The sequence below is a fragment of the Haliotis rubra genome, unplaced genomic scaffold, assembly GCF_003918875.1.
Source record: "Haliotis rubra isolate DU_JTF1 unplaced genomic scaffold, ASM391887v1 Scf670, whole genome shotgun sequence".
NCBI lineage: Eukaryota > Metazoa > Mollusca > Gastropoda > Lepetellida > Haliotidae > Haliotis > Haliotis rubra.
This window is the reverse complement of record NW_025767380.1, coordinates 495,603-508,129: the sequence shown is the minus strand read 5'-3', so window position 1 is coordinate 508,129 and position 12,527 is coordinate 495,603. Positions and strand designations below refer to the sequence as shown.

The window sequence follows — 12,527 nt, the reverse complement described above, 5'->3', positions numbered from 1 at the left end:
GGTGCCATATCCGGTGACAGAGAGGGCCAGGCGGGTACAGCAATGTTGTTCCCTCTCAGGAAGTCCATAGAGACCCGTGTTGTGTGAGGACGAGGCATCGTCCTGCTGGAAAACCTGGAGCTGAGGCTGGGCCTAGAACAGCGGTACAACCTGGTTTTGAAGAATTTCGTTTCTATAGACTCTGGCAGTCACACGTTGACGAAACACGTGCAAAGGTGTTCTCTGGTGGTAGCTGAAGCCATCCCACACCATGACGCTAACTCCTCCAGGACGCAGCAGTTGGCGTAACCCAGCGGGCACACAACGTTGAATCAACGTTGAATTTTGGTTGTTTGGTTGATCACCCTTTCATAAACGTTGATTCAACGTTTATCATGCGACCAAAGAAAGTTAGTCGAGATTCGTTTAGTTGTCAACGTTGTTTCAACGTAAGGAACCAACAAAATGTCAACTAATTGTTTCCTTGGCAAATTTGATACATAATTCATATTGGTAATAGGTATCCAACTTAGCAACTATCATTTCGGAACATTAAATTCATAAAAGATCAAGATCGAGCTAGTGACACATATAATCTTATATATTGTTTGATTGTGCATCGATCAACGGACGGAAATATTACGTAAATCGCAATTGAAAATGAAAACATCAATGATTTTAGGTATAAAGTCATCAGTTATCCGAATTGCATTACATTTGATATTTTCCCACAAAACTGTCAAAATTGTATAATTCCCGACAATTTGCTTTCAAACACATGCCAGACCGCCTCGTTTTGGCCATATCCGGACATGCGCACAATTATCGCGCGCGCAAAGGCAGCTGATCGATGTCAGTTTACTTTGGCGAAGTTCAACGCAATATCGTTCTATTTTCAACATCTTCACGGCATGCTGGTGTTTATTTGGTAAGTATGTCCTTCATTAGCCGAGAGCCGCGATGCGGTCCTATACAGTCAAGACATGACCCTGCAGCGTCATGTCTTGACTGTATAGGACCGCATCGCGGCTCACGGCTAGTCCTTCATGTCTAATGAAAACGTAGGAATGTTGTTTAAATCTAGCAGGTCAATGTAGCAAGAAACTCCGAATTAGGGCTCATGTTTTATCTCACAAGGGTACCGGTATGTCACGTACATGTTTCTCAAAATTTAGTGGAAGCCCGTGTTTTCCATGAACTTGTTTTGTTATTTTTCAATATATTTGCATGCATATATTTGGCATTTTATTATATAATCGAATAAGATTTCCTTTCGTACCCATCACCTGATTTGAATTTTGCAAATATTCATTTTCAAATAATCAATGAAGTACATCAATATAAGGGACCATTCATAATTATATGGCTGCGGGTGGGGGTGATGATTGTAAGGGGTGGGGGTGTCACCCATTTTGTTCAGGGGAGCTAAGGGGGTCAGCATTTTTGTACACACGCACTATGTTTAATATGATGCTTAGAAATTATGGGAAGGGGAGAGGGCGTCATAGATATTGTACATGACATGCAGGGTGGGGCGTCACTTATTTCGAACATACATTTTACGGGGGAAGGGGGCAGGGTAATTCACATTGTACATGCTTCTTCATAAAAATCATCATCACCCCCAAGCCATACATTATGAACGGTCCCTAAGGGCAGCTATACAAAAATGGAATAGAATTTATCAACATTTTATATTGCATCACATTATTATGAACATTTGTTCGTTTGAATAAGTCTATCAGTAAATTATGCATTGAGCACGCTCTGAACCCTGTCAACATATGCATATTATTTGGGGAGGGTGGAGAATGGCGAAAGGAAATCTTTCTCAGATCATGCAACGAAAATTCACATCAAAATGTCTTGTGCAAGTCTTTGTTAAGGATGAAATTGCATATAATTCATTTGAACTTTTATTTATTTACAAAATGTGTAACTTCACTAATGATTCTTTGATGGGACAATTAACAAAACTGCACTCACAGACTTTCATTCTTACACTTGTTTGGAAGGGATGTGATGATTCATGTCTCTTAAAGGTTAAAATGTTACATACAAAAGAAGTAATTTAGTAAGGAACATTTAATTATGAAATAAGATATAATTTTAATGGAATTTGCAGAAATCTCATCTTCGAAGACTGGGTGGCATCAATTTTGTGGATCACATAAAAGGAGCAATGCTAAGGTAACAAGTTTTTAACATTTCACTTGTTTCCAGTATACCCACCACAAAGGTTGATCATGTAAGAGAATAATTTGACAATGATTTCTCCCGGAGATGTTTAGTTTAATGAGCACTCCCTTGCTTGGCGCCATATTGTTTTTCGCCGTAAAGTGCTGGATGCGAGAAAGCACGCGAGAGGACAGAAGTCATAAATTTATAGAGATATATAGATGTTTATTGCTGGGAGACAAACTCTTCAGGTATTTGGTCAGCTGTAGAATTTGAATATGATGTTTCTTTATTATTGTCAAAGTGTAGGTTTTTTCATTATTTTGCATTTAAATGTGTGCAGTGAAACATGCTGAGATTTGGAAGAGTCCATTATTTAGAGTACAGGTATTGTTAGATATCAGCATTTTATGTACATGTTCCCTTGTCAAGATCATCTATCGAGTATTTTAGAGGGAAGGTGTATATTTGTAGTGTTTTAAATCAGAGTTATTTTCAGTGTATGACCTACATTTCAATATGTTTTGGCCACCTGTCACCCCTTTGGTCAAATAGAGTAGGACTTCCATTTCTTGGAATTGAGAGTCAGAGATACACTGTTTCCAAGAATTTGCGTGTGCCAGCGATGTTTGTTTACAAGTACATATAAGTCTTTTTGAGTGTAGAATGGAGTTGTAAGAGATGTTATTCAGTGTCTTATTATTCAGGGTATGATAGATTATTTCTGGCAGTGTAGAGTTTAATCTCATTATTTTATTGTTCATGATTCAGAGAAGCATAGTTATGACGTCGCAGATATTATAAGCACACATAATTCATTATATGAGAGATTTTCTAAGCGTTCCTATAAGAGATTAAGTGTAAACATTTCTGAATTATGAAGAAGTTATTTATCTGAGTTTTATGAGTGTACAAATGACAAAGAGAGACAGAGTAGATAATAGGGAATATATTGTATACTTATGAGAGCTCATTATTGTTTTCAGAACTCCATGATCCATACTTCCTTGTGTTTGGGAATAAATGGTGTTGGAAGACCTCCCACAATAGACTTGTTCTTTGACCTGTGAACCACCACCCATTTTGTTTTCTTATCATCATTGTAATGTAAATGGCTTTTGTTACAATTTATGACTCCTGTTAGCAAAATTGCTACATCAGTACAACTCCTATTTAATTTGAAATAATCGTTTCCGAGAATCTCTAAAGAAAACTAAATCTGACAGAATAACAACAATCTTCCATTGTTTTGCAGGACAATGTCAAACAATTTGATGTCAAGAATGAATGTTGATGGGCAAAACGGCAAGTTTTCTTTTAAGAATACAAGGTTGTATTCAATCGTCTCTGGTAATTTAATTACCAAATGCAGCATTTTCATCATGACCATAGCAAATAATATATGACAGTAAAGCATCGTCTAATTCATCCTAATTCATAGTCTAATTGAATAATCAACTTGCAATTGAGGATTTTCTTTGAAAATGTTTAAGAAAACTTCCATTCCTTTAGTTGAAAATATAAATTGTTTACAGTTTTCGTCACATTTTGTATTGATGCTGTTCATATGTTCACATGGCAAGTTACAGCAGTGAAATGAACCTTTCAAGTGATTGATTAAACAAATACTTGAATCATTTAAGACAATATATCTTCCATATAAAATTATTCATGTATTTAAATATAAAATTTCAGAATGTGTGTCCTATCCCATGGGAATGAGATGGGAATGCATCCGAAGCAAATTTCAAGAAAGAGTTAGGAACGTTTCTGAAGGATCCACCTGACCGCCAGGCAGGGAGTGGCAGAAAGAAGAGAAGCTGTATGTCAGTTTAATGCTATATGCAGATGATATTGTGTTATTATCACAACAGAGATCACCTACAGACTATGTCATGTGTGATGTTTTACATTATGCTTTAAACCACGTTTCTCTGTGTGCGTTTGTGTTCATAAAGATTTCATAAAAAGTGACTGGTTTTATGTGCTGTCTTCAGGTATAGTTCCTGTTCATCTTGGATCCCTTTGATGGTGAAAGTAATTGCATTGTGTTTATTCAGGGGTCTGTCTAATAGCTGAAATTCAGACAAAATGTCTTCTCGGGACAATTTCCACCTTTTCAAGATAACAATACAACAGTAAATAGTTTTTCTTAATTTGGAATACTCTTTTCTTCTTACTGGAATTATACGTCCAACTGACATAAAACTTAAATGAACATTATATTGAATGTGGAATTTTAACCAAGTATTTTATCAGGTAAATATTTTTACTGTAATTTTATGTTTGAACACTGTTTATTGCAGGTAGCTTTTTGGGTATTTTAGCTGGATGCATGAGTTTGGTGCTACTTTAGTGTAGTTTAAAGATGAAGTGCGAGTCTATTTACAGGAAAGCGTAATACCTCCCAGACACAACCACGGAACAACCCATTTTCAATGTTAATAATATGTCAAACTTCAACGTTGATTCCACGTCGGATATCTACGTCTAATAAACTTTCATATACAACCACGGAACAACCCATTTTCAACGTTAATAATATGTCAAACTTCAACGTTGATTCCACGTCGGATATCTACGTCTAAAAAACTTTCATATACAACCTTTTTTCAACGTTGATAATAGGTCAAACTTCAACGTTGATTCCACGTCGGATATCAACGTCTAAAAAACTTTCATATACAACCTTTTTTCAACGTTGATAATAGGTCAAACTTCATCGTTGATTCCAGGTCGGACATCTATGTCTAAAAAACTTTCATATACAACCTATTTTCAATCTAATTTCAACGTTGAGGACCAACCTATTCTCAACGTTGAAACAACGTTGATGTGCCTGCTGGGAACGCTCATTGCCTCGACTCCATACGCGGAATCGGCCTTCGGAGTGTGACATGTGGAATATCGACTCATCAGAAAACAACACTTGTTGCCATTGTTGACGTCGCCAACGCTGGTGTTGTCGAGCCCATTGTAAACGATGGTGGCGGTGACGTTGTGTAAGTATCGGTCCGACGTAAGGACGGCGACATCTGATCCCCGCTGCCCTCAGTCGACGACAAACGGTGTCTGCAGAAATGTTACGGTGTGGCCCTTGAATGGTTGCAGCCGTCTGTGATGCTCGTTGTTGTCGGTTACGCAGATGAGTAACCCGGATGTGACGATCTTGACCTGGCGTCGTTATTCTCGGACGTCCAGAGCATAGCCGGTCTTGAACATTTCCGGTTTGTCGATGCCTTGCAGAGAGTCTGGTGATTGATGTCACGTGACATCCGAAGTGCCAGGCCACCGCAGTTGCTGTTGATCCGGTCAGCAACATTCCAATGGCGATCCCTCGCTGCTGTTGCGTTAGACGTGGCATGTTTTTTCAGCGTTCTTCAAGTCGATTTTGTGGTGTATGGTGTTTTTGTAATGACCTGCCTTATAAAGGATTCAACTGGATGGAAATGCACGCATTTTTGTGTGAAACGTGAAAAAATCGTGCAGAAAACACCAAAAGCATGAAAACAATCGCAATCGGGCAAGAATAACCGGAAACAACGGCAAAACCATCTTGGAATGAATGGTTTCATCATGGGATAGTTTTTCCCCCTATAATAAATTTATTTGAAGCGCATGGTTATCACACAGTAAGTTGCGTTTATTTTGCGGTTCAGTATATTTGAGACATACAGTTCCCCTGTTATTCACACTCGGCTTCTGCTGTTGTGTGTGCCGCTCCTAATGCTTCTTTTTGTCTGCTTGTTTGTGAACAGTTCTCAACATGACGTCTAGCCCGACAATGATGGCCGACTGACGTTCAGACGAGATTTAGGTCACGAAGTTTACAGCAAATGTTTTCACTTGACAAGTGTTTTGATGAATTACATTATTGCATTTGAAACCAAATCCTCAATTGAAAAGAATTAAATTTTGATTTCGACTTGATTCTGTTTTAATTTGTTTATTTTTTTGACTAGTTAAAGGAACTACATTGCCTCTACGAAGCATACATTTTCCTGGAGTGAAGCGGTTGACATTCCAATCACCAATATGATGTATCAATCCGCGTTGTGCGGTTCTATATAGGAAAGCAAAATATTGCATTATTTTAACGATATTTTCATTTTTTAGAACGTGGGTAATAAATAGGATACAAAACTCGTTCCCATTTCACATCAAGTTTATGTCCCTCGTGAAATAATTTTCGTGATAAAACTCGATTGATATCCTTAATTGTGTTCAAACAATCGTCAAAATATGTAACAAAAGTGTTGATAACATGATTTTACACAATTGCACACGTAAAAAAAATCGATTTTACCCGAAAATGTTACAAAGATCAAAAAGGCATCGCCACAACGCAACAGCAATCGGCTTCCAGTTGAAATTGTGCAGCAAAGAGCATGCACTGTCTAGATATAAAAATCCAGATTACTTTCGGAAATCGGCACTCGTTTTGAAGGAGTTTCAAGGTCAAATGACTATGCTACCTCTTGACGCTGCGACACGGAACATCGCCATTGAAAGAATTCACGCTGGAGATTAATAATCTTCTGTTGCCAGGGGTCTGAATGTTAGTCTGAGCACGATATCACGATTTGCAGCTAGTTACAACCAAACAGGTAAAACAAATGGCCGTCCCCGTACAGGCAGACCTAGGGTCACCACTGCAGCCCAAGATCGGTACATCCGGGTACTACATTTGCGTGATCGTACTGCAACGGGTGAGAGCACAGCAGCCAGGATGCCTGGGCTTCGGAGGATATCCGGTCAAACTGTACGGAACAGGTTGAGAAAGAATGGACTGAGAGCCAAGAGCCCCAATGTCGTGACCTTTCTACGTCCTCACCATCGCGCTCAACGTCTCCGTTATCTACAATTATCCACTTGTCAAAAACACAAAATAATTGCATCATGTTTTAATCCATTTAACTAAGAAGAAAGTCCTGTGTCATTACAGCCAAAATATCTGAATAGACTAAATACATTTTCGTGCATGGTAAATTTAACCTGCTGGGGCTTATATCTAGCTGTATTCATGATAGTTCAATTTCAATGGGCTCAAATAGAGGTGAGGTGAGGTGAGGTGAAATTAGGTTTTACGTCGTTCTTGAGAATATTTCGCTCATATGACGACGTGCATGCGTGTGTATGTGTATGTGCGGCTGCTTGTACTAGCCCAGACTGAAGCTGGTTTTATAGTGCTAGCCCACTGAGATACCATGCCGCAGTGAAGCATGAATATCCCACTCAGACACATTATACTGACTCCGAGCCGACCAGTCCTTGTTGTACTCATTAATGCCGAGCGCCAGGCAGGGACCAACAAGTACCATATTTTAACGTCTTTTGGTATGACGCGGTCGGGGATCGAACCCGCGACCTTCCGCTCTCCGGGCGGACGCTCTAACCACTACACCACGGAGGCGGTCCTCAAATAGAGACACAAGCACAGACACACACACACACACACACTCACTCACTCACTCACTCACTCACTCACTCACTCTCTCACTTACGCACGCACGCACGCACGCACGCACCCACACACGCGCACACAGAGGAAGCAGTGTTTATGGAGGGTGGTGGCGAGGTGCGGGTATACAGGAGGGGTGGGTGGTGGATTCTGTTATTCAGCAGGTGTATTTGCATCCTTCTCACTAAGCATCCCATTTGCTTCTATAAAATGACATGGTAGCACACCCCATGATTAACGAACGTTGACACTATCATCCAGGTCAGACCCGGTCGATACCCGTTTCAACACTTCCCTCCGATAGTAAATAATCCTCGTGATAAAGTTAAAAGGTAATACATGTACATCGATTCTAACCAAAACATTTTAGGTATCGATTTATGTAAAGTAAAGTAAACACTGACGCTCTTACTGTATATCATTAATTTAGCTGTTAGCATGATCCAAATAATGAATGAAAGGGAACGAGTACAAAGCGCATTTTGTAAACGCTGGAAAGGCGCCAGTTCATCGTGTTCCCCTTTGCAAAAGGGGTAGTGTAGCCTTGTGGTTAAAGCGTTGGCTCGTCACGCCGAAGACCCGGGTTCGATTGCCCATGTGGGTACAATGTGTGAAGCCCATTTCTGGTGTCCCCCGCCGTGATATTGCTGGAATATTGCTAAAAGCGGCATAAAACCACACTCACTCAATCCTTTTCACAAAGAAATGTGGGAAAGTCCTATGATAAGAAACGCACATTGCAAAGCGGATACACTCTCACCGAGATAAGAGTTTATCAGTCATTCCCAGATCCTCACACACGGACCTTGAACAGTTGTGTTGTTTATTGCCTATTACCAGTTATGGTATGCAATACTTATGTGAGCATTAGCGTAAATCCAGAAATAAAGGCTCATTGGACTCAGCCCAAAAGACGTGTACTGTAGAATCTGTTTTCTGTACGAGATTTAATAGTATTCTCTGCATTCTAAGCTAGATTTATCAATAATTGGCGTGGCCATCTAGGCTACGCCAGGAAAGATAACACAATGATATTCATCATATACAAACTCATATAAATGTGGCCCGTGAACATCCGGGTTAGAATTGGTCTTCAGCAACCCATACCTGTCGTAAGAGGCGACTGACGGGATCGGGTGGTCAGGCTCGCTGACTTGGTTGACATATGTCATCGTATCACAGTTGCGTGGATCGATGCTCATGCTGTTGATCACTGGATTGTCTGGTCCAGACTCGACTATTTACAGACCGCCGCCATATAGTTGGAATATTGCTGAGTGCGGCGTTAAACAACCAACAAACCAACTTATAAATGTGATCAATATTTGCGGACTGTTTAATCGGGATTATGGGAGACGTAGGGGCATAAATATTTCTTGAATTTGGGAGACCCCTCAAATGATTTTCGAAATGGAGTGGGCCTCGACAAAATGCAATTCGGTCCTAAGACCAATCCGAACGGGCCCGTCCCCCACCCACTACCCCCATAATTAATGCCCAGTGACATCTAAAGCCACTTCAAAAGGACACTGCAACGTTATAGGGCTGCCGTTGTACATGTTGAAATACCTGCACCGACAGGGATTATGATCAGTATTGATCAGCTATGATAGTTGAATGGCCCGGCAACCGGTATTCATGTTACGTTGATGTTAGGTCACGTGGTACGCTCCAAAACCCAGAGCTGTGAGGGACAGTTCATAATTAATGGCTAATAGGGTGAAGATGTTTTTTTATGGAGAAGCTTATACAATGTGAATGACCCCCTAAATTTGATGACCAAAGTATACAACAACCTACCCCACCCTACCCCACCCCAATCCACCTCACCCCACCCCTTGTCATGTACAAAATGCTGTCCTCCCTAATTCATGTGTACAAAATTGATGACCCCAACCTCCCGAGGAGAAAATGGGTGACATCACACACCCACCCACCCCACCCACCCCAAACCCTACACACGCAACACGCACGCACGCACGCACGCACGCACGCTAACGCACGTACACGCACACACTTCCCCCTCGCCATAAATAATGAACTGTCCCTAAGTCTGCTCATGTTATCCAAATAATAAGTATTGTGTTGGTATGATTAAACGACTTCGTTCAACAGGTGATATTATAAATGCCTTTACAGAGAATAGACGGCAAACACACATCACCTCACTACAGTATCACTGACAGGTACACTGTCGCTAGGTGATATCAATCAGGCAAGGCCAAACCTGCTTTCCTATGTGCGTTTCTTAGAAACCAAGGTCCCGCCCAGGTCCTTTCCAAGAACGAAAATGCATCGTGGTTTTTCAACTGCGCATGCGTACATTACCAGCCTTGTCGGAAAGTATTGAAAACAGCAATTACAGTACGAGCCGCCGCGATTCAAGTAAGTAAACACAGTCATTCATTTGATATTTGTATAGTTGTATCTAGTACATAACATATGCATCGTTTGAATACAGATGAAGATGTGATGTAATCGCCTTCGGTAGATCTGCCAGTTTATGCAATGGGACTTCAAGCGTATCATCCCAGTGCACATGAGGCAAAGAAACCAATGGGTGACTGCGCTTCGTTGCATTGCCGAGGGTATCTAGGCAACACGCATGTGTGGTGGAGGCAGGTGAGGGGGGAGCATTATGGCGTCGTGTGTAAAGTGAGGACGAAGTAACCTCTGTTACAGGTTTGGGAGGCTGTCATGGTTGTTGTTGTCTACCTGATATTCTTTATGATTTGTTTCTTAGTTTTTGGGATTGTTTTTGTTTAATTTGATCGGTTTTGGAGGATTGAGGGGTTGGGATTGTTTTGTTTTTGGGGTGGAGGGGTGGTTTTATTTTTCGGTATTTATTTTGTATTGTTTTTGGGGTTGTTGTATTTACGGTTCGGTGTTTTAGAGAAGCCGTAGGGGTAAAAGTGATGGGTCTGAGTCGTTTTCGTACGCTTTAGGCCTGATAGGGTTGCGACGGCTATGAATATTGTTTGATAATATGTCTTGTTCTTTTACGAAATAGTCTGTACCTGGCCAGCGGGATGGATGTGATCAGTTACTTGTCATGTGATTCATGTTCAGTTTGTAGAGGCAAGAAATGTCACCTTTGTTGCTCACAGCTATCCGTCGTTCATCGCGTTACTTCATGTTATTTCCCCTGCGTCAGCAGCTAAAAGACCTTTACCACAACGTCAATGACCCCTGCACCAGAAACGACATTTTCTGGAGCACATATAGACCTCAGCAGCAACTAATCTTTGTCACATCTTGCCTTGGTCAACAACCAAATATCTCCTTAAATACATTCAAGACATTTCCTGCACCAGTAGCTGAATAAAATTTATCACACACATTCCTCAGCCTGCAGCCGTAGCCTAGTTGTTAAAGCGTTTCTCGTCACGTTCAGTTCCCCACATGGGAACAATGTGTGAAGCCCATTTCTGGTGTCCCCCGCCGTGATATTGCTGGAGTATTGCTAAAAGCGGCGTCAAACTAAACACACCCTCTCACCTGCAACTAAAATGCTCTTATGACACACACACACATTCATCCACCAGCAGCTGAATGATCTTTATAACACACATTCATCCATCTGCAGCTGAATGATCTTTATCACACACATTCATCCACATGCAACTGAATGATCTTTATCACACACATTCATCCACCTGCAGATGAATGATCTTTATCACACACATTCATACACCTGCAGCTAAATGATCTTTATCACACACATTCATCCACCTGCAGCTGAATGATCTTTATCACACACATTTATCCACCTGCAGCTGAATGATCTTTATCATTCACATTCATCCACATGCAGCTGAATGATCTTTATCATACACATTCATCCACCTGCAGCTGAATGATCTTTATCACACACATTCCTCCACCTGCAGCTGAATGATCTTTATCACACACATTCATACACCTGCAGCTGAATGATCTTTATCACACACATTCATCCACCTGCAGCTGAATGATCTTTATCACACACATTCCTCCACCTGCAGCTGAATCATCTTTATCACACACATTCATCCACCAGCAGCTGAATGATCTTTATCACACACATTCATACACCTGCAGCTAAATGATCCTTATCACACACATTCATCCACCTGCAGCTGAATGATCTTTAACACACACATTCATCCACCTGCAGCTGAATGATCTTTATCACACACATTCATCCACCTGCAACTGAATGATCTTTATCACACACATTCATCCACCTGCAGCAAAATAATCTTTATCACACACATTCATCCACCAGCAGCTGAATGATCTTTATCAAACACATTGCTCAACCAGCATCTAAATAATCTTTATCACCCCCATTCCTTCACCAGCATCTAAATGATCCTTAGCAAAAACCCTTTCCTCCACCAGCATCTAAATAATCTTTATCAAACACATTCCTCCACCTGCAGGTAAATAATCTTTAACACACACATTCCTCCACCAGCATCAAAATAATCTTTATCAAACACATTCCTCCACCTGCAGCTAAATGACCTTTAACACACACATTCCTCAACCAGCATCTAAATAATCTTTAACACAAACATTCCTCCACCTGCATCTAAATAATCTTTATCAAACACATTCCTCCACCTGCACCTAAATGATCTTTATCAAACACATTCCTCCACCAGCATCTAAATAATCTTTATCAAACACATTCTTCAACCTGCATCTAAGTAATCTTTAACACACACATTCATCCACCTACAGCTAAATAATCTTTATCAAACACATTCATCCACCTGCATCTCAATACTCTTTAACACACACATTCATCCGCTAGCAGCTAAATAATCTTTAACACAAACATTCCTCCACCAACATCTAAATAATCTTTATCAAACACATTCCTCCACCAACAGCTAAATGATCCTCAACACACACATTCATC

General features: G+C 40.6%; 1 protein-coding gene across 2 annotated transcripts in view; it reads left to right on the top strand.

Annotated features, from left to right (window-relative positions):
- Nucleotides 1-9,760: 9,760 nt before the first annotated feature.
- LOC124257745 (postacrosomal sheath WW domain-binding protein-like) overlaps nucleotides 9,761-12,527 on the top strand; it is a 132,169-nt gene continuing 129,402 nt past the window's right edge. Inside the window, exon 1 of one of the 2 annotated variants that reach the window (XM_046691880.1) lies at nucleotides 9,761-10,003. Coding sequence is in view for 1 of the 2 variants with exons in the window: in XM_046691879.1 (XP_046547835.1) it covers nucleotides 9,934-10,003 (70 nt within the window). In the remaining variant the exon portion in view is untranslated. The remainder of the gene's footprint in view (nucleotides 10,004-12,527) is intronic. The other variant, XM_046691879.1, reaches the window with a different exon arrangement.